Source organism: Myxocyprinus asiaticus, chromosome 34, assembly GCF_019703515.2.
Source record: "Myxocyprinus asiaticus isolate MX2 ecotype Aquarium Trade chromosome 34, UBuf_Myxa_2, whole genome shotgun sequence".
Taxonomy (NCBI): Eukaryota; Metazoa; Chordata; class Actinopteri; order Cypriniformes; family Catostomidae; genus Myxocyprinus; species Myxocyprinus asiaticus.
This window is the reverse complement of record NC_059377.1, coordinates 8,882,310-8,906,540: the sequence shown is the minus strand read 5'-3', so window position 1 is coordinate 8,906,540 and position 24,231 is coordinate 8,882,310. Positions and strand designations below refer to the sequence as shown.

The following is a 24,231-nucleotide window of genomic DNA, read 5'->3' as shown; positions in this document are numbered from 1 at the left end:
TTAGCAGATTTTAATTTGTCTGTAGGTTGGAAGATGATGAACCGCAGCGCGGCATTCAAACACGCGTTTGACGCGATAGATATAAACACTCACCAGAATAAACTAGGAAAACTCCCGCGGTGAGTAGAAAGGCTTACAGTTAATAAAGAGCGCTTCCAAATTAGGACAGCACATCTTTGTTAACGTTATTACATCTGTACACCAACTTACATTGATGTAAAAGTATGTTTCCCCGTTAACTCCGCGATGCGATCCACTCTGAAAAGCTGAAAGCCCGGCAGATGTAACGTGCTGTCCGTAATGGCTTCACACAGCCAGGTTTCTTTGAAGCACAAGGCAGCAGAGGTTGAAAAGTCCTTGTTTGTGCAGGTGAGGAGATGTAGTTCATCCGTTTTGTTAGGAAGAGAGCGGAGATTCGCAAGATGAATGCTCTGCAGCATTATTCGAAAGCCCCACCGACGGAGCTTGATAGCGCGCCTGCTCGTCTCCCTCGCCTGTGTCTCATAGCGCGTTTAAACAGCACAGCCACGCCTCTGACTAAAATGTCAAACAAAACGTCCAAATATTCAAAATCCAGGAAAAGATTGACTGGTATATACTGTTGAATATTCAGCAGTTCATCTCTGGTAAAACTGACTGGAAAAAGATTACTAAACACAGGACAAACAAACAAAAACAACAAAACAATAGAAGCGCTCCACACAGAGGCGGCCATCCACGGCGCCATCATGATGTATACACTGATGTATACAAGTTGATGGTTTAGATGTAATTTAATTTGCCCACGTCTCTTTTATCTTCGGTAAGCATCAGAATATAATTCTAACAATATGCATTTAACCTTGTATTATGCTGCAGTTCCTTAACAACTTACTGGCCAAATGGCGAGTTGATCTCCCAAACTCCAGTATAGTTTCTCCTGTGATATCCCACTTCTACAGAGGCAGAATATTTGTACAAATGAATAGAGGCAGAGCTAGATGGTGTTATAATAAATACGCAAGTACACAAGACACGTTTTGAGTGTACACATGCATGCTTCTGAGCGAGATCAGGGAGATTTTATAAGAAAGCAGTGTATATTTGAGAGCACATGTCCAAATTTAACAGTCGCTCTAAATTTAACAGTGTAACACCACAGCTACGGTCTATTAAGGTGGACTATGGTCTAATAAGCTATTAATTTTCATATATCTTCACAATACATTATTGTATCTTTTGATTTCACTTTTAACTTGCTTACTCTAAAACAAAAGCATGTTTCACAGAGCATTAAAGCTTAACCAGTTTAACCACCTGTATTTAGAAAATTTCCTGCTGAACATACCACTCAAATTTGTTACGTCTATTTGAACTACCTCTCACATGTGGAATCCATTTCACTCATGTAAAACAGCAGCAAGCATCATTAAAAGTAGCTCATGTGATCGAGACATTGGGAGAGTTACAGGGCCAGTAGAGTTAATGTCTGACTCCAAAGAGCCATGTAAACTAGCCAAGTAGCTCAGAACTGTTTGTTTCTCCCTTCCCCAGGCGAATGGGAAAGAGCCATCAAAGCCAAACATTATCTAACAGTCAGGGCGTAGACACAAGCTGATTGCAACACAGTCATAAAAGAATCCCACCCATCTTTTCTGCCTTCCGCCCCCTTTTCAAGTCACCTGTAGACTGAGAGGAAATGATGTCAGCAGCCAGGCATTTGAGGCAGTGAGTTCAGCTAGTCTGCTGGGCTGAAACAATTAGTCGACAACGTCAACAATAAAAAAAAAGAAATGTCGTCAAAAATTTCCGTTGACGAATAGTCGTTTGATCTCATTTAAAGTAACATGAGATCACATTAAACTCTAATGATGACGTGTGAAAGCAGCACTACAGTTCACGCCTGACTGCTCACAGTCCAGATGCACTCTAAACCTTCCAAACAGCTTCAGGTGATGTAGATTGCAAAATAAATACAGAAGCAATCTCGTTGTGGAATAAGCAGAGCTGGAGCTCTTTAAAGGAAACACCCCGGCGTTACATCTTTAATGCAGTTATATTTAATGCATTATAGCTTTATTAAAATTAAGGAAGCTGGTCATGTAAATAACTACAAACTCCAAAAATGGCATCTCTGTGCGGTCAGTGCCTCTTCTATGAGTTGTGTGAATGTCCCAATCTAAGGGGGGAGTTTGAAACTGCACCCGGCTGAGGCACACTGTCATGGGGACGCTCATCCCTCGAGTACGCACACTTAATGCAACTAGATTAATATCATAACATTAGAATCATAACATGTCACTTTGTTTATTATCGTGAAGAAAATTGGCAATACGCAGCTTTATTAATAAGAGAGAGTTATTATTTTTTTTGTGAATTAAAGATGGATTGAAGTAAATAGAAGGTGAGAGAGGGTAGTCTTCACCCCATTATACAATGCAACAAAATACGTTTTTTATTTGTTTTTGTTTTGGCTTTTTTTCCAATATAAATATCTAAAACTCCTTTAAAACAACGTACATTTACTTTAGCAGCTATACTACAGAAGAAAAAATTGTTATCTGAGAATGTGGAATATAATATTAAAAATACAAATATTTAAAAATATCAACAAAAAAAAAAAAAAAAAAAGATGCATTCACCTGAGCAGCAGCATATAAGATATTTAGAATTGCTTTTAGAGGATAGACCTTGAATAAGTATATTTTATCTTTACTGCACTCGCAGAAGTATAACCAAGTGAAAAAATACACTTATACAAGATACACTTATATTTAAGATACATTCTCTTAAAGCAAGTCTAAATATCTTATATGTTGCTTCAAGTAAATGTATCTTGTTTTAAGGATTTTTAGACAATTTTAAATGGAAAACAAGACACAGTGAATTTCTTTACTGAATTAAACTTAATAAAAAGTATTTTTATTCCTTTAATTCAGTGAATGTAATTTAGAGGTATTTTTAAAAGATGATTTTGTCCTCTTTATTGTTAGTAAGCACGTTTAATACAACCTTTTAAGTCAGGGCACAAGCTGAATAATCAGTTAAGAGCTAATGATTAATCGTTGCAATAGTCGCAGAATAATTGTTCTAATAATTGTAAGATTAATAGATTATGAAATTAATCATTAGTTGCAGCCCTACTAGTCTGTGTTTGTGTGCGTTCACAACAAGACCAAATAGGCTTTTCTTCATCAGCACAGCATGAGCGTGCTCAATTTCTCTCAGGAGTGCTTGCCACCATCCCTGCTGCTTCAGAACACACACATACCTCTCCGAAGTTGGCAAACATCCAGTGTACAGCTCAGGAAAAGCAGGCATGCGTACATAATTCAGCGGGATTTCTGTAATGAGCTTATTAAAGCAATTTCCGGAAGTATTCTTCACTGAGAACATACGTTGTCACTGTAACAACGTACATTTGGTCTACTCCTACAGTCTGGTCTACTCTTTTGTCATCATTTATTCACCCTCATTTTGTTCCAAACCTATATGACTTTCTTCCTTGGAACACAAAAGGAGAAGCTGTAGGCAGAATGACAGCTTCCATCACTATTAACTTTCATTGCATGGGGAAAAAAAAGATGCTATTCCTTTAATGCCTGTTTCCAGATAACTCATGTATTCCCCTTATTTGGAGACCATGTTGACACTATTTATAGAATACACAAACTTTTGATCAGATATAAAGTCCGACAGGACAGCCAAAAACACTGCGCTGGCTTCCAAACTGCTGTCAGCTGAACAGCTAAAATAAAAGGCTTATTCAAGTGCGGTATAATCCATTTCCATTCCAATCCAACCAGGGAAGAACCAGGCATAAAGACAGGTGGAGCTACAGACCAGTACTGCAGTGTTCAATGGTGTTTATGTAATATTTACCAAGCAAAATGACCTCTGGCTAGGAGGCGGTACTTATCCAAAGAGAAATAAAACTAAAAGAGCTAGCACCGTGTGTGTGTGTGTTTACATACGGGACAGAAAGAAGAGTAGTGTTAAACATCAACAGGCAATCAGACAGTGTCAGGGACTAATTTACTAAATGTAGCGACGCTACTATGTAACCTACCTTTTTTTAGTAGTGTGACAGTAGCAGTGCAGCTTTTCCAGTAACAAGCTTCTTTTTCCAGTCGCCGTTTTTAATATCATAGTATATTGCGCACAGGCAAACAGAAACCATAATCAAATCAGCTTTCCTGAAATGTCCTCTCACTCATATCAGCATTGTAGAAGTCCGATTTATTTTAGTGAATCTTTTTATGCAGAAAGTCATGTAAATGAACCGGTCGAAAAAAGATGATTCACACTGTTTTATAGCAAAATATTTCATTAAAAAGCTGGTAAATAGGGCTGGGTATTGATACAGATTTTAAGATTTGATTTGCTCAAGCTCTTGATTCGAATTCATTTGGGTATATTTCAGTTATAATGTCCATTTTGCTTACATATGAAAGAAATTCTCTCTCAGCTAATGCAGTAAATTATACAGTGAACGTTCTAACTTGGTAAATTACAAAAAATTTATTTTAAAAATTAACATGGGCCCAAACAACACAGTTCAAAACAGATATTATAATCAGGTCAAAAACTATGCAGTTAAATACATACATAATATTAAATACAACCAAAACTACGGATGCACAGATATTAACATTTTTGGCCGATATGGATACCAATTTCTTTACAAACAAATACAGATATTTTGCCACTTACCTTATTTGACATCAGATCACTGTTTTACTTAGGAATTAAGCTTTAAAAATGTACAAAGAGGTACAAAAGCTTTTTTACTGTTCTAACAAACAATAAATAATTTCCACTGAACATGGCTTGGATGTTACATGGAGTGTTTTCATGCTTATAACCGATATGCTGATGGTATCAATTTGGTCAATAACTGGCCGATAAATATCGGCAGCAGATACATCTGTGCATCCCTAACCAAAACTAAAGTACATTTTGAAGTAAATGATTGACCGTGGGATTTTAAGAAACGATATTGGAATAGTTCAAATAAAGAATGCGATTAATTGTAAAATCTATTTTATTTATTTTTTTTGAGGATTTGTTCCTCTTTTTCTCCCAATTTGGAATGCCCAATTCCCAATGTGCTCTAAGTCCTCGTGATGGTGTAGTGACTCGCCTCAATCCGGGTGGCAGAGGACAAATCCCAGCTGCCTCCGCATCTGAGACCATCAACACGCGCATCTTATCACATGGCTTGAGCGCGTTACCACGGAGATATAGGGCATGTGAAGGCTTCACGCCATCCACCGCGGCATCCACACACAACTCACCACGCGTCCCACCAAGAGCGAACCACATTATAGCGATTACGAGGAGGTTACACCATGTGATTCTACCCTCCCTAGCAACCGGGCCAATTTGGTTGCTTAGGAGACCTGGCTGGAGTCACTCAGCACACCCTGGGATTCGAACAATACTCCAGGGGTGATAGCCAGCATCTTTACCACTGAGCTACCCAGGCCCCCCAATTGTAAAATCTATAATAGGTCTTAAAGGAGCAATATGTAACATATTTACTGTACTAAAGCATAACATTAACATAATGTTATCAGAGATTTAAGAAACATGCCAAGTTGAAATACTGGCTTTTTAGAAAACAATGCTAAAGTCAGTATATTCTACTTTGAAATGCCAGAATTTCTGTTTGTGTTTTGGACTGTGTGATCCCGCCCACTGTCCATTTCCCAAAAGTATTTCAACACCCCGGGTTGCCAGATTTGAAAAACGTTTGCAGGCAAATACAGCGCACTAAAGCAATGGAAGCCAGCAATACATCTAGCTAACATCGACAGAGTTAAAAAAATTCACATGAGCTGGTTTAGAATTTGTAAACAATAAAACATTGCAAAAGTATACATTAGCTGATCAACTTAGTGTAAGGCTTGCCATTGTCAGTTTGCTCATTCCTGTTCCTGGTCAACCTGGCAAACTGTGTGAGCTTCGAGTAACAAGAGCATGTGACCTTGTGAAAACTCACCAACATTTTGAATTTGGACTGCAATACCCATTTTAAACGCTTGATGTCAACGTTACATATTACTCCTTTTAATAGCTTTAATGTAGTTAGCTACTTTTTGCTTACAATCTCCTATTGCAGCAATAATAATAATAATAAAAAAATAGGCTACTAAAATAATATCTTGGTACATAGCGGGATTAACAAACATGAGTTGGTGAATGATAGTGTATAGACTGCTGTAGGTGGAGTGGCTAATCTGAGAGGAGCTTCATTCTCACAGTTCTTGAAGGACGGAGATTAAGACGTCAGCAGCGACTGCATCTGATCCAGATGCTTGCCAGTTCAGCTGGCTTCACCGGGTCATTCAGCACTTAGATTTAAGCTCCAACTGATGAGAGCTAAACACAGCCTTTCTATATATGGCTGCTGTACACAATATCTGTTGGGGAAGGGGAAGCTGAAAATATGCATCGTATGTGTGTGAGAGCAGGCATGCTCAAGAGAGACTTCACTGGCAAGTGTAATTCAAACAAACTGAGATAAAGACAACATGTCTGGAGTGTCTATACACCATTTACTTAATGAGCTGTCAGGCCCCAGAGTCAAAAGAACAGTTGCTTTGATAACAGCACTTCACTTGCAGTCACATTCCACTGGTCTCCGGATACAGTGCGTCACTCAAAAGTTAAAGTGTTGGGATCGGATTTATATAAAGCTTTCAGGAAATGACAGTTTTCATGCAAATTTATGTAAATTCATAAAGTGATTACATGGCTAAATTCAGCATCATATCCAGCAACCCAAAAATGTATTGTGGCTTTGCATTAAGCCTATATAACAAAATATCAAACTAAATGGCATTTAACCCTAAAAAGGTTTTTGTTTCCAGGGGAGGAGGAGTAATGAATGAGTGGGCCAAGTTTTTGTGAAAAATATTGAAAATAATGAGAGCATGTGACCTTGTATGAAAACTCTGTATGAGTAAAATCAGCACTGTTTATTCCCCCTCACAAATGCCAAATTTTTGTTGTCCTTTCTAAAAAGTGCAGATTCTGTGTTTACAGTAAACATCCTAAAGCCCTTACAGATTAAAATTCACAGAAATGGCTTTGCAAAGACACTATGTACATACACTTCCTTTATCAAAACACATGTCTCCCTAGATTTCCTGAACACCGCACTTCACAAGACACAGTCACCCCAGCTGAAAGGAAACGCACTCCTACAGCAGTGTGGATGGATCCAAATGTATAGAAAACAGTAACAGTCAATTATCTGAGAGAAACATTTTTACAACACAAATCAGCCCAATGGAAGGAAAAAAATGGAAGCATTAATCTGTATAAATAGGACTTCATGTGTATTGAATTGTAAGATGGAACGCTAGTGGTAAAAGAGGATAAAGAGTAACTAGTCATTAGATAAGTGGCTGCAACACGGATCACTGCCAATGAGGTCTCTTAACTGTTGCACTGTGGGGGCTTATGATGGCTGCATGCATAAATGCTGCTGTCGCTTTAATGAGGCTCTGACCTAGGGATGCACGATAGTGGTAACAATTCTAATCGTGTTTATTTTGCTACAGATTTTAATCATGATTATTCTGTCATTTGAGGGGAAAACTATTTATGACAAGGCTACACAATTTGGAGCAAAAAATAAATAAATAAATAAATATCACTGTTGCCACTGTTTAAATATATATTAAATAGAATTAAAAAAAATCAAACAAAATGTTAAAACTCCAAATTAATAAATAGATAATTACAACAGTGAAAAAAAAAAAAATAGGACAAAAATTAAGTCATGTTTTTCACATGCTTCACTGCCAATAGAAAGAGTTAAGGTGGTTGCATACTGGCCGGAGGCGCCATGCCGCGGCTAGGACACGGCACAGGTATCACACAAAGGGCACGTTGATGCGGTTCAGGTGGCAGGCAGTACACACAAAGTTACCAAGGTTTTCCCTTCAAGAATGAACAAGGCTAGAGTAAATAATATATGTCCACTGATAAAGATTTGGGTTGAATTTAATGGAAAATATGCGAGTTGAGCTCTGTGGCGCAGCAGAAAATTAAGCAGCCTCCGGAGTCGTAGGTGGGTGCCACTGACAGACGGCGAGTACATTCGTAGAAAACATGTTTAGAATTTTTAGAACACGCCATGTCGTCTGCCAGACGTGTCCGGTGTGCAACCCCCTTTACTCTTTAGGATGTTTGCACTTGAGTTCCCTTTAAGATATTCATTTTTAAGTTATTATTATATTGCAAAATACAATAGTATAGGCTACATATTATACAGTAGTAAACAGTCTCAAGCCTTTACTTTTGGCAGAATTTAAGATTCAGAGGGAAAGTACAGCATATTCAACGTTACCCACGGCAGGCAAATGAGCAAAGAAAAATTATTTGCGATATTGGAGTAGTGTTGGTAAAACTCAACTAACCTGGTACAGAACGAGTACTCGATTAGTCGACCACATTCCAATTGGGAACCAAAAACCAGTTCCATTAAAAAAGAAAAAAAGGAACATCTTTTGTTTCCATTAACAGTTCTTGAACACATATTTCCACCGATGTGGACAGAACACTGTACTAAAATACTGAATGCTTCCTGCTATTAAGCGACAGCATTTCACCTCTACTGTATCTATAGTACGAAGCACACAGCGCGACAAGTGTAGTCAGATTCCTGAATGAATGACTCTTTATGAGTTGGTTCTTTTGAATTTACAGCGTAAAACACAGCGCGACCTAGGGCTGAACGTTTTGGACAAAAAATTAAAAGAAATTATCATAGAGGGGGGTCTGGGTAGCTCAGCGAGTATCGACACTGGCTATCACCCCTGGAGTCGCAAGTTTGAATCCAGGGTGTGCTGAGTGACTCCAGCCAGGTCTCCTAAGCAACCAAATTGGCCCGGATGCTAGGGAGGGTAGAGTCACATGGGGTAACCTCCTCGTGGTCACTATAATGTGGTTCGCTCTCGGTGGGCTGCGTGGTGAGGTGTGTGGATGTCGCGGAGAAAAGCGTGAAGCCTTCACACACACTACGTCTCTGCGGTGACGCGCTCAACAAGCCACATGATAAAATCCGCAGACTGACGTCTCAGACACGGAGGCAACTGAGATTCGTCCTCCGCCACCCGGATTGAGTCACTACACCACCACGAGGACTTAGAGCGCATTGGGAATTGGGCATTCCAAATTGGGGAGAAAAGGGGAGAAAAGAAAAATGATCATAGAAATATATTATTGTAAAATAATTATCATTATTGCTATCATAATTTATTGTTATTATTTAATAGTAATTTATTTCTTTAATAATTTCTTAACTTACTATGCAGTTCCGGTAAACCTTCAAGCCTTTATTTCGGAGGAAGCTTTTATTTTGAAAACTGAGGGGACGGAAGTTTATGTTGTTTGAAGTTTAGTTGACAACAGCTTTTTAATGCAGTGAAATGCTCTCATCTGCCTTGCTGTCAACAAAAACCTGCTCTCATGGGATTGTTTTAAATGTGTATAGTAAATTGTAGTGGTCAAACATAGAGGTATGTGAAATTACACAAAATGTGCAATTAAAGTAAATCTGAGGCGCTTTAAATAATACGCTCAGATCATGATAGCACACCTAACTGAACTCAGAGCACATCTGTCACTCAGGGCACCAGATAGATATAGTTTGTGTGTATGGAGCACAGAACCACTCTGAAACCTCATGTGTAATACAATGATCCCGTTTACATGTATATAAGAAAGCACTACACACTACAGACAAAACAGCTGTGCACATTGTGACTATTTATTTATTTAATTAAATCACAGCCCTTGCGGTTCCAAAATCGCACTGGGTCATACCACGATTTCGATTTTATTTCGGTTAATCGTTAAGCCCTAGCACGATCAGTGTAGTCCAATTCTTGAATGAATGACTCTTATGAGCCAGTTCTTTTGAATCTACAGCACAAAACAGCACAACCAAATATGTCTTAATAAAAATTAAGAATCACTGATGGAACCGCTTAGGAATCAGAATCGTTGAGAGGAATTGGAACCAGAATCATCATCATCCCTAGGTATAGGAATGTATAGACATCAACAATCCTTCCAAGTTCAAGGCATGTCTGGCCCAATACACACACAAACCCTTATTAGCTCTGTTTAGCGTTCGTTTAGTACACCTCCTGATTGCACGGCACTTCCAGCCTAAACAAAGCGCCCATTGTTCTCCAACTGCGCAGAGAGAAACAAGCCAAGACTTTGACTGAGGTCAAGAACAAACCATGGGAAATTCATAAACAAGGTAAACACACATAGGTCTCAACCTAACACCAGTTTTCTCCCAAACAACTACATCATAATCTCAAACAGAACCTAGTAAAATGGAATCTGCTTCATTTGTGTTCATCCAACTGCCAAAACCAGTCCAATAACCCATGGTAGACTGAGGCTTTCCAGATATTCAGATTCTGAGAAAAGCATTGTGCATAAAAAAAGAGAGACTGGTTTGCATTAAATGACATGGGTACAAGTATCAAGAGTCATTTTTGGCTTGCTTCAAGTTCATTTACTGTTATTTGCACGGCATGGCATTTTTTGTTGTGCGGTCTCTTCATAAATCCAGCCAAGTTTCACAACAAACCACAAAACAAAAAAAAACCTGAATTGATCATGTACAAGGTCTATTTTGCTAAAACAATCAATACAGAACAGGCCATTTCAAAATCACTTTTTATAAAATGTAGGCTAGCAAAGTCACTGAATGTCTGTGGTAATCTGTTGTTTCTCTGGGGTTTAATAAGATCTGTCTCTCCATGTTGGTTTCATATCAAAATCAGACTACACTGATGGTAGCCATTGAGAATAAGATGCTTTCATGCCTGATTTAGATTAAATGTTGATCCTTTATTTCACCACTGTGCAACAGTGGTTAAAAAAAAAAAAAAAAAAAAAGATACATGCCTAATTCTAACTGGTAAAGATCTTCATTTAAGTGGGTGAGCTGGTATGTCACAAAACCCACAAATAATTAATTCCTTTATCTAACATCTCTGATAGTGACTCAGACTAATACGTCAACGTGGGTGATGAATCAACATTTACACCAGCCATAGGTCAACATCTCTCTGAACCAACAAGACCATCCATCACTCCTAGATTAAAAGAACATTCCGGGTTCAATATGAGTTAAGCTCAAAGTACAGCATTTATGTCATAATGTTGATTACCACAGAAAATAATTTCACCTAGAGGTTACAGTGACCCCGTTTACCCCTGGTATTAAGATGCACCTTGGGTGATCCGATCACATGTGGTCAGGTGAGACACTTCACCGTTTACACTTAGTCACTTAAACGCATCTCCTGTGACCACTTGTGATCGGATTTGGAGGGGAGGGTCTCTGATTTCATGAGGATATACATCAATAACAATGTCATTGTGTTACTGCATGATATTAAAGCACAACAAAGTCAGAAAAGCTGGATGAAAAAAGGGAAACTTTTCTCCCAGATGCAGTTGAATTTTAATCTAACCACAAACGCAACATTTCGAGCAGATGTATCTGTTATTTTAGTGGAGTACCTGTATTATTTGGGCTTCAGATGTGTGTGCTTGTCATCGGAGTTACTGCACGTTGATATCAGACACGCTGAAGAAGATCCGTGAAGTTCTTGTGATTGTGTATGTATCCGCTTTTTACTTTTTCCGGTTATTTTCTTCTAAAGCCGCTCATAACTGGCAAAGTTTAAACTCTTGTTTTAGTGTAGCAGTTGATTGTCAGTTAAGGGGTGGTGCTTCACTGCTGTCTGGGACAGATACAGGACGAATTATCATTTACACCTTAAATGCAATAGTCACATAAGTTTTGACTATCTCCGAATCTCGTTTTAATGACTACATTTGCATGGACACCAGAAAGTGGCTTATTGCAAAAAGCAGCATTTCGGTTTACATTCACTGTATAAAGCGGTGTACTCTTTACTCCTGTATACATGCGGCTCAGTCAGTAAGCAGATTTCTCCACAGCAACATCATTTCCCCGCAGTGCTTGTGTAAATAACAAACATGGTATCCGAGAAAAATTCACTATTATATTCCCGTTGCTTTGCTTTATTTACAGATATTCCAGAGTTGTTGCTGTTTGTTTTCTTAACTTACTATCACGACCTGCAGCGGAATTGCACTGCAATTGTGGGGTTTTCCTTTTACTTAAAATTCCGGGATTCCCCCAATGTACCAGCGCATATATGCGAACGTGAGGGACCGTCAATATTTTACATTGGTGTGTATAGATGGGTATAGTTTGTAGTGTTTGTGCTTTTCCCACTGTACTCCCAGATATGTTATTTTTTCCGCTGTGTTGACTTGTTGTTGGGCTCCATCCAATGACATGTTATTCGGTCTGTTCCACACACATGCGCACTCTTCAAAAACCTGTAATAACGCCATTTGTGGCCATGTGTTTACACAGCCACAAAGCCGCATTCTCCATGAGAAACCTGGATGTGTTAAACCGCTTTCTCTTTTTCTCCCACGTTCTCATTTACATGACGTTTCAGAAGGCCGTTTTCTACAAACCCCTTGGAACAAACAGCTTTCTTAAGTGCATGTAAACGTGGTCAAAGTTTTGCACTCCGTTTACACCAGTATTTAATGCTAACCACTTGTTATTGGATCACCCGAAATGCATTTTAATACCACATGAAAACGGAGTCAGTGAGGCACTTACAATGGAAGTGAATGGGGCCAATTTTTGGAGAGTTTAAAGGCAGAAATGTGAAGCTTATAATTTTATAAAAGCACTTACATTAATTCTTCAGTTAAAACTTGTGTATTATTTCAGCTGTATAGTGGTTTAAATCGTCGTTTTAGGTTTTGCGTTACGCCATAATGGCAACAAAGTTGTCAAATTGGCTGTAACTTTCATAGAAAAGGTTAGTAAGCGATTTTATCACACTAAAATCATGTTAACACACATACTGTTTACGTCTTGCGGCTATATTTTTGAAATAGTGAGTATTATAACGTTTACGGATTGGCCCCATTCACTTCCATTGTAAGTGCCTCACTGTAACAGATTTTTGCTTTTTTTTTAAGGCGGGACGAGTCGAAATTCATTTTTGAGGTCAACATTATGCCACAAATGCTGTCGACTTAACTTAACTTTGTATTGAAGTTGAAATATTCATTTGAGTAGTCTAATCCAGATGTGGAAGCTCTCCAGTTATGGTCCCAAAAACTAGCTGCCTCATATTTACAATATTACTATACTATGTCTACAATAAACTCCCCAAATCAACCTTTTTAACATTAAAAGACTGGATGATATGAGACTGGCCTTTACGAACATACCTCAAATGCTCATTTTTTACTAAACAGACTGTGATCTTGTTCAGGCAAGTTAGGCGTTACAGGAAATATATCAACGCACAATATTTAACAGCAAGATGTTTGCCAAAACTTCTAGAGCAATAGCTGACTAATATGATGTCTCAGACAGCCCAAGCATTATGTTTGATTTAATAGATGATCTATAACTATCTACTCCTATCTGGCGTGCTAACTGTTGCAAAATAAGCCACCAACCCATTAACAATGGCTTGAAAAACACCTTATCTGTGTAAAATGCCGATCAAAAGTGTAATGACATTTAGGCTTAGTGATCAAGCTAGGTAAATGTTTCGTTTAACACACTTCCTGGTAATAGAGGTGTGAATTTAAACTGAACAAACAGAAACAAATGGACAATGCGATAGCTGGCTACATGCCTAAGGTAGGGCCATCTAATGTCGGACCCAACACAAGGCCCTTTACACGCCAGATAGCGGTCCTACAACATGGGCTATACTGTTATTTGTTGAAATAGGGTGTATTTGTGGTTCGTCTTTGTCCAGTTAAAGTATAAAGGTTCGCTCGGAGTCTGGCTCGAGCTCAGCGCGAACACACGGCCGTTAGCCAAACAGGTCTTTTATAGCCAGAAATAAAACGACGACTCACCGTTCAAGTCATCCACGTAAAAGCATTTCATTCCAGGTAACAATACAAGCCGAAAAGTTCCGAGTGTGGTGTGAGAAGAAGCCTCTTTTGTGGAGTTGTTTTGTAGTTCTGAGCCCGTCGATTGCTTGCTTGCTCTCTCTCTCTCGCTCTGACTCAGTGGCGCCCGTCCGTCTCGCTCTCTTCTCACATATCAGTTCAAACTCAAATCTCGCGAGACGGGCGACGTGCAGTAATTCATCTCAGAATGGACGTAATCTGATTTTATATCATTTTTAAAGTAGGTTCACCATAGTCTTTTTTCTGTATCACTGTAGTTCTGAATGAACTTTAAATGTGTCGTGTCTGTTGTTCTTTATTGGAGTTCAATAAAAAACAAACAAAAAATGTGGGTTCACCATGGTATTGCCATGAGAATCTCACAAAACCAGGCAACAACATGTTCAAATTCTAACCCTAACGCCCCCCCCCCCCAAAAAAGAAAGAAATATGATGTTCGAGTTTAAATTATGGTCATCTTAAAAATATCCATTTTAGGACCATTTATTCACATAACAAAAAACTATACATTTCTTTTTTATTATAATATTTTTTTTTCAATCCCCTTTTCTCCCAATTTGGAGTGCCCAGTTCCCAATGCGCTCTAGGTTCTCGTGGTGGCGTAGTTACTTGCCTCAATCCGGGTGGCGGAGGATGAATTTCAGTTGCCTCAGCGTCTGAGACCGTCAATCCGCGCATTTTATCACGTGGCTTGTTGAGCGCGTTACCGCGAAGACCTAGCGCGTGTGGAGGTCCTCGCTATTCTCAGCGGCACTCACACACAACTCTCCACACGCCCCACTGAGAGCGAGAACCACATTATAGCGACCACGAGGAGACCTGGCTGGAGTCTTTCAGCACGCCCTGGATTAGAATTTGCAACTCCAGGTGTGGTAGCCAGCGTCTTTACTCGCTGAGCTACCCAGGCCCCCCGGGTTTTATTATAAAATGTATCATATTATGATATTTCATCAAAGTATGACCCCATATCCACAGAGGTCTGGGCTAAGCCTCGAATGTCCACTGACCTTAGTACCGCCCCTGCTTACAGATATATAAAATTAATTAGTTAATTGTAAAATATTTATACATCATTGTTGTATTTGTTGTGCAGCCTTTAATATATGCTTATTATTTAAATAAAAAATAAGCAGTACTGAAATCATGGCCGGGTCTAAGGGGGGACTAAATTTTCCTTCTGCCCCCCAAAAACTTCTGACTTCCCCCACCCTGGTCGGATGGTGAAACAACTAGAATTCTTTATAGTACCATGTACCTTGCAAATACCATGGTACATGAATATGGTAATTATTGTATGTATTAAGCTGGTATATACAACATTTTTTAAAGTAATTGTAATCATTGTTGTTTAAACACACAAAGTGAAATGGTCAACAACATTTTTATTTCCACATGGAACAGTCCTCCTGCTGCATGATGGTGTCCAAACCAGTGGTCTAAAACTGAGGTCTAATTACAGAGAGATTAAACACAAAACATCCCCTTAAGACATTCATTAACAGGAAATGTTGGAGTGAATGTGTTCTACTCACCATGAAACTGCATGTTTGCATCATTTAGCAGACTGTGATTACTCTTATGAGACCGTCAGATAACTTTACATCTTGTACACTAAAAAAAACAATAACTATTTAGCCTTTTAGTTATCCTAATTTAAAATGTAGAGTTAGAATAGCTGCCCTTGATTGATCTTGTTGTGATAACTCAGTTATCAAAGTTTTTGTTTGCTGAATTTATGATATGTTATTGAACTTAGAAACACTATTCAGCTGAAATAAAAAAATATAAGTCAAGAGAACTACGCACATCATGCTCACGTATTCAGGCATGTACTGAGGCATGAATAAATTATGCAAATTGAAGTGTTACTGTTATACTTTTCCTTTTTTTTTTTTTTTTTTTTTTTTTACTGTTTGCTGATTTTATTAATGCTGTTGGCTGTTGTGTAAATAACTTTCAGTTATTTACCATGTAGCAATAATTCAAGACTCATCATTTTACTCAGTGATGTGTTTAATGATTGTCACCATCATTTTGATTTGAGTATAATGTGTTGAGGCCCATGTGTGTCTCTGTCATGAGCTTAAATCTGAATATGATCATCAATTGGCCATTTATCATCAAATGGAAGTTTATTTGACCTCTGACAATGAATCCACTGTAACTACATCTATAATTATCAATAATATTACTTGATAATATATAAGTAACTGAACTTCTATATTCAGTTTGTATTCAAATAGATTGAGGTTTAAGACTATGAAAGTCAAGGTTACTTCAAAAGACATTAAGCTCATTTAACAAGTTATATTGTTTTAAGTCAACTTGTATTCTGTTTAAACAACTTTCCCTCTTAAGTTGACACAACTTTAAATTTTAAGGCAGCACAAACACTAACCTTTTTAAATTGAAACAACAAGATTTTCTTATACAATGTATGAATGCACAAATCAAAGGTAGTACAGATACTATACTCATACTGACCTTTTGTAAGATATTTGTTATTGTTACTGATGACAAGGCAAGGTTTTGTGAATAAATTAAGAGTTAGTGATACTTTGTTCTCCCTTTAGAAAACATAATGTCAATGTTAAATGTTTCTTTTATCATATGTAATGCAGTAATGTTAGTGCACATGACAAAGGCAATTTTCCAGACTGGCAGTCTCAAAACAAAGCATGTGGGGAATCTGCCAAGGCCTGCAGCTACGTGTTACATCACATAAAGGAATGATGTGCCGTGTGTTGAGACAGCTATGTGATGTTTCTCAACGTACACACCCAGTTACTCACACAAACAAAAGCACCTTTCAAATCAATCAGTGTGCTATTTACATTTCAGTGCTTGATGCATTATAGCTCATATGCATATGTATGTTGTCTGAGACAGAGCCTTCTAATGTAAAATAGACTAGGGAAACAGCTTTACCTGGGTTTACTCAATATACATCCCCCTGTAGCTGCTAAAGAAATATGAAGAAACACTAGAGTCTGAATAAATGTGGCTAGGTTTTTAAGGTTAACATTTTGATTTCTATGGCAGGTGGTAAATGTTGGCTGTTAAGGCTTGGTTGGAAAGTGAAAAATGACCTGTAACTACTTGTAATAACTTCATAAGGAATTCAAAATTATTCATTATACATTCTTAATTTGTGCTTCGGCATTGGCACAAAAACAAGTGAAGAGTAAATAAGCCAATATCATATTGGGATATCCAATAATACTGTAAACAAGTGGCTATTACAGTAAAGTCATATTCTCAAATGGACACGTCAGGCTGTCAAATCTCTTCATATTGATATCTGCCGTGTTAGTAATGCACACTGCAAAGAAAATACAATTTACAACATTTTTCACACAACTATCATGACTAAATTTCATATTTGACAACTAAAGGGTCAAATATGAAAATTCAGAGCAAACAAACATTGAGGAAGATGAAGAAGGAGAGGAAGAACAAGATGAAGATGAGGTGAAAACCGAGAAGAAGTAGAGTGGGTAAAGTAAGAGGAAGGAAGAATTGATGAGAAAAGGGGAAAGTTTTCTCAAATCTTTCAGAGGTAAGCATTGTAAGTGTTGAGGAAAGACCAAATGGAGACTGTGCAATGATGGTGAGCAGAGAGAAAGAGGACAGCAGATTGGAAGAGTAAAGAAAACACAGAAGAGGCTCAAAAGATCTGAGAGTCAGTCTAATTGATCATGTTATCAATCACGGTCTCTCTGAGACACACAAAGTGTTCGGACTAATGTGAGCAGATCTACAGTGACTTCAATCTCAATAAAAAAGAAGGAGAAATGCCATTCCTCTGCATGCCAAAATCAATGTCCACAATTACCACCTGTGCTCACAAGGTCCACATAAACTGATGTTGTGTTGAAATGCATTCTAGGTATTGAGAAATGTGTGAAAATTATTGTAAAAAATTGTAAAGTTGACTCTTAAATCAGGCAAAAAAATTAAATAAATTCTGGCTGTGGGGAAGGACAAGCATTTTTCAACAAAAGAGCTTAGTCCATCTGGGACACAATGAGATAAATTTTTATAAACTTAATTTATAATTTAAACTTATAATTTAATATAAACCTGAATCAATGATAAATGATTTACATGAAACTCCTCTTTCTTCAGTCTGATCTGGAACCAAGGGATTCTAGTCTGTCTGAATGGCTACTTTGTTTTGTACCTTTATTGGAATTTTTTTTTTAACTGCATCCATTGAAAGTAGCATCAAGGTAATTAACAAAATGACATATTGATCTCATGATCTGATGATTTGCCTTTAGAGTCAAAATGAACCTAAATACTTATTAATCATTTAAAATATAATAATTTTACATAATTAACAGACAGACAGACAAAAAGATAGATAGACAGACAGACAGACAGTTAGATAGATAGACAGATGATAGATAGAAAGACAGACAGTTAGATAGATAGATAGATAGATAGATAGATAGATAGACATAGATAGATAGATAGAAAGATAGATAGACAGACAGACAGTTAGATAGATAGATAGACAGACAGACAGACATACAGATAGATAGATAGACAGACAGACAGTTAGATAGATAGATAGATAGATAGATAGATAGATAGATAGATAGATAGATAGAAAGATAGATAGACAGACAGTTAGATAGATAGATAGATAGATAGATAGACAGATGATAGATAGAAAGATAGATAGACAGACAGACAGACAGTTAGATAGATAGATAGATGATAGATAGAAAGATAGATAGACAGACAGACAGACAGACAGACAGATAGATAGATAGATAGATAGATAGAATTGAAAGAATATTTCTCTGCATAAATTACAGTAGGGAAGCAAAGATTTATCACTGAAAAATGAACTGAAAAAAAAAAAGAACTGTCCAAGGTAATAATCAATCTCAAGATGCAGTTCTCTGTCAACAACTCTCTTAAAGGAATAGGTCACCCAAAAAATAATTTACTCACTCTCGCATTGTTCTAAATCCATATGATTTTCTTTTTTCTGTAGACTAGGTGACTAGGGGCCATCAAGCTCCAAAAACAACAAAAAAAAAACACCATGAATGTAGTCCATACAACTCATGCACTATCAGCATAAGCCTTCTGTAGCCATACGGTAACTTTGTGTGAAAATCTTCTCCTCTACAGTAGCCCTCAAACCTCATTCACATTCATGCATATTCAAACATCATTGGTTCTCGTGTCTCGTAAAAATTTGTGGAGTTCCATATTTTAATATGCGCATATTTAAATCACACAAATGGGATTTGAGAGTTCTGGCAGAGGGGAAGAATTACTTTAATTCAAAGACTTTTTCATTTGGTATACTATACACTAAGAAAAATGTGCTTAATTGTCATTTAAATAATGTCACAATCTTTAAGAATTGTATTGTCTTTTTAAGCTAAATATAATTGACTTTCTTACTTATTTCTTTTTTATTTTAGGGTGAGTATGATGAATATGACATGTTCTTGACCGGTGTTGTGAGACTCAGCTGGTAATGTTTGCAGCTAACACACTCTGTTTAACGATCTACCTGACTTGGCTCAGACAGGGCCATAATAGGCATGCTCAGTCATGTGCAGCGGGTAAACCATATGACCAGCTAGCTGTATTGCCCTGTGCATAGCAACAGGAGTCATTTGAGATTACTAGGAAAGAAGCATGCTATGCCCCTTCATGTGTGCTTTGTTCCCTTGGTTCATGCCCTCCTCTTACAAAGTGCACTGCGGTTTTATGTCTCTATGGACACCTGAAAATGAGGCCCGACAGAATGCATTTGACTAAAGTGGGAAAGACGGGCGGTCAGATATCTTTCTTCAACTATGGCCACTTTTGGCCCAGCTGACTTTTATAAATTAAATTATTTTTACAGTAAATACACTTTTCAACCTTCTTAGTTTATTTAATTTGCTTGTTAATAATGTCCAACACTGGATATGCATGCATCACATGCAGAATTCTGTCATTTTTTCCACCCTGACCTATCATAAACAAATATAATTTCCAACATATATTAATTTCACTAATACTGTTTAACAAGTAAACTAAAATAGCAAAATAATTAGTTGTGGTGGAAATGACATTGGATATTGTGTAAAAATGGATATAACACAATAGATTCTTTGTTTAGATGATCAGATTTAGTACATTTAGTAACATGTTTTAAGATTGAAAGTCTGGGTCTGACTCTGGGACAAGGGTAAAACAATAAAATCAATCATAAAAGCCTTTTAAAAGTATATGATGAAGGCATGTTCAAAGTGTTCCGAAGACCTTCATACAACAGGAAGAAAAATTTGAAATCTGTTCGTTTTAATAAAAAAACAACCACTGGTACAACAAAGTACCTTAAGTACAAACACCCACTTGTGTGTGCCTGGAGGTTTTCTAGTTTACGCTGTACTGCATCATGGCAACTGCAGTTTGAAATTAAATACAAGCAACTGACAAATACATTTATTCATTCTGCAAGACTGCATTAATCCGAGGGCCTGGGTAGTTCAGCGTGTATACCACTCCTGAAGTCACAAGTTCGAATCCAGGGCATGTTGAGTGACTCCAGCCAGGTCTCCTAAGCAACCAAATTGGCCCGGTTGCTAGGGAAGGTAGAGTCACATGGGGTAACCTCCTCGTGGTTGCAATTAGTGGTTCTCGCTCTCAATGGGGCGCATGGTAATTTGTGCGTGGATCGCAGAGAGTAGCATGAGCCTCCACATGCTGTGAGTCTCCGCGGTGTCATGCACAACGAGCCACGTGATAAGATGCGCAGATTGATGGTCTCAGAAGCGGAGGCAAATGAGACTTATCCTCCGCCACCCAGATTGAGGTGAGTAAACGCGCCACCACGAGGACCTACTAAGTAGTGGGAATTGGGCATTCCAAATTGGGAGAAAAGGGGGATAAAATTAAAAAATATAAAAAGTAAATAAAATAAAATAAAAAAAGACTGCATTAATCCAAAATGATTTACAGTTCATTCAAGGGCCTACATGTAGTGTGCTTCCTGTTAATGAAAACATGACCTTGACATTGTTAGCGCCATGTTCTACCAGCTGAGCTATGGGAAAATTTCTGATGCTAAGGGGTATTTCACAGAACACCTGTTTAGACAACATGTTTTGCTCACATGGTCGGGAGGGAGAAGCAGCAGGTAATTGTAATGACTTGCCCTGAGAGAGTTGTGAAGTGTGCAAGCACTAAATTGTAAGCAGCCAGTTATGTCCAAGTAGAAAAAGTCATGCACCTTTGATCTCATAAAGAAACCAGCAACTATGTAGTTTGTTGAGGAGAGGTGTGCTATTTTAATAACCTTTTTAGATTTAGTTTTTAATAATGATTATACATTATTATTTAATTTAAATTAATATTATTTCATTTTAATTTAATTTAATTCAAAACATTGATGGTATCTTTAACAACTATGTACTAACATTAAAATACATACAAGATAATGTACATATTGTGTTATTATATGTTGTTCTGCAAATTTCTCAAGATTCACATTTGCTGCTACTGAGTTTGAGGTACAGGTAGGTTTAGGGTTAGGTGAAGGCATAGCTGTTGATATAATATGGTTTTTATTCCTTTAATTGACAAGGGAATCATGTTTCTACAAGAACTGATAATTATTTTACATGTTTTAGAGACTTACCTCTGGATTTGAACACTGGTCTCCCATATTAATAGTATCCTCATTCTCTCTTACACTATCTATCCCTTGGAGATTTTTGGAGGTTCAGGACCTTCACACTATTTTAGATGATTATATGAAAACATAAAATGTTAGTTAAAATGTAATTCAATTCTTTTTTTTTCTCCTCTTTTCTCCCCAATTTGAAATGCCCAATTCCCAATGCGCTCTAAGTCCTCGTGGTGGTGTAGTGACTCACCTCAATCCGGGTGGCAGAGGGCAAATCTCAGCTGTCTCCGTGTCTGAGACCGTCAATCCGCGCATCTTATCACGTGGCTTGTTGAGCGTGTTAGCGCGGAGACGTAGCGCGTGTGGAGGCCCACGCTATTCTCCAAAGCATCCATGCACAACTCACCCAGGCCCCTGTAATTCAATTCTTATATTAATACGAGCCACCTGTTTTTAACTGTTTTAAGTAGTTTTCATATCTCTGGATTTGGACCCCGATCTCCCATGTCCCTGGTCTATTTCTTCCCCTATACACTAATTGTACCTTGGAATCTTTTTGGAGGCTCGGGACCCCTTAGATGTAAATTTCAGACTATTTTTAATTTTTAATTTTTTAAATGGAAATCTCGATAAGCCTAACCCTAACCCTAAGCACTGATGGTGTCTTTAACAACTATGTACTAACATTAAAATACATACAAGATAATGTACATATTGTGTTACTACATGTTGTTTTGCAAATTTCTCACAAGATTTACATTTACTGCTACTGAGTTTGAGGTTCAGGTAGGTAGGGAAAAATAAAAAACTGCAGGTACATGTTAACATGCACAATGGACCAAGTGGTGCCAAAAGATCATGGTTCGAGATCATGAACGGTGTGCTAGGACATCGTTTCGCTGTTAGTGGAGAGACCACTTGGCAGTTACAGTCGGTGAGTTGTCAACGCTAACTTATCTTGCTAAATAATGTTTACAAATGATACAATCTTGATATTCTAGATAACTAGATAACATGATACCTCAGCTTGAGTTTCCTTCTTGCTTGTGCATTGGGCGGGGTGTGTAACGTTGGCACCAGGGTGGCATGTTAAAGATGGGTTTTAGCGCAACGCTGCAGCGCTATTGGCCCGATGGTGGGAACGCCGATCGATTTTGGTCTCGCTGCTCGAGGTCTGAGGCTGGCCAGCTGATAGCCCTTGCTCGCACTGGACCGATAGCGGAAAAGAGGCAAAAGGGGCCATCCTCGAGCGACGAGACCAAAATCGATCTGCATTCCCACCATCAAGCCAATAGCCCTGCAGCATTACCATAAAACCCACCCTTAATATGTCGCCCTGGTGCCAACATCACACAACCCACCCATTTCACAAGCAAGAGGGAAGCTCAAGCTGAGGTATCATACTCTGGAGACTAGCTGGCCCTCCAAATGAACATGGATTTGTACTGTGCCCGCAATGTTTTTATTTTTTTCCTGAACCTGTACCATTGTGCGCTGGATACACAACTTGGCAAGTTTGCCAACAATATACTTAATCACGTCTTTGACACCAACGATATGATGTTGCACATTTTCATCAGCCCAAATATTCAGAAAAGCCCTGATTTTGTCTAATGACCGGTACTTACGATTCTCCCTTCTCTGTTGATCTATTGATGTATGCTGGTAGCTAGATATGAAAAATTGGGAAATGAGTATACATTAAAAATTAATGGACCTCAATCTTCAGTTGGCCTTCTTTGGCCCAAGGGTAATCAGCGGGCCAGAGCGCTTGGCCGTTGGACCAGAGGAAGCCCCGAGGAGGCTCGATGAAGCCCCAAAAGTGACAGTGGGAACACAACTGGCCCTGGCACGCACTAGCAAACCCACATTTGGCCCGATAGTGGAAATGGGCTACTGTTCCTGATAAAGGTAAAGCACCACAGAATGATCCCCTAGTTGTGTCAGCATTAAGTCCTCCAAAGCCTGCAATTTCAGTCTAGACTACAAAACACTAGTACAAAGTTTGTAACCGCAAGCTGTAACTCACAGAATCTCTCTAATTGACTAAACACACTTACACCTATGAGGATTATGGCCTACATTGGAAAACATCCAAGATCAATAGCAGACAGGCGATATCTTTGTCTGCCTGCAGTTGAACTGGGAAGAAACAATTAATCAGAAGAGTTTGACTGAATCAGAGTTAAAATTCTTTAACGATCTACAAGTCTCACAAACACAGGTTGCAGCAATGACAGCTTTGCAGATCCTTGGCATTCTAGCTGTCAGTTTGTCCAGATACTCAGGTGACATTTCACCCCATGCTTCCTGTAGCACTTGCCATAGATGTGGCTGTTTTGTCGGGCACTTCTCACTCATCTTACAGTCAAGCTGATCCCACAATGGGGTTAAGATCCATAACACTCTTTTCCAGTTATCTGTTGTCCAATGTCTGTTTCTTTGCCCACTCGAACCTTTTCTTTTTGTTTTTCTGTTTCAAAAGTGGCTTTTTATTTGCAATTCTTCCCATAAGGCCTGCACCCCTGAGTCTTCTCTTTACTGTTGTACATGAAACTGGTGTTGAGCGG

At 38.2% G+C, this 24,231-nt stretch overlaps 1 protein-coding gene across 1 annotated transcript in view; it reads right to left on the bottom strand.

The window, feature by feature from the left end:
• LOC127424836 (E3 ubiquitin-protein ligase RNF19A-like) overlaps positions 1-14,127 on the bottom strand; it is a 49,641-nt gene extending 35,514 nt beyond the window's left edge. Inside the window, exon 1 of the mRNA XM_051670296.1 lies at positions 13,960-14,127. Coding sequence (XP_051526256.1) covers positions 13,960-13,990 — 31 coding nt within the window. The 5' untranslated portion in view covers positions 13,991-14,127. The remainder of the gene's footprint in view (positions 1-13,959) is intronic.
• Positions 14,128-24,231: the final 10,104 nt, after the last annotated feature.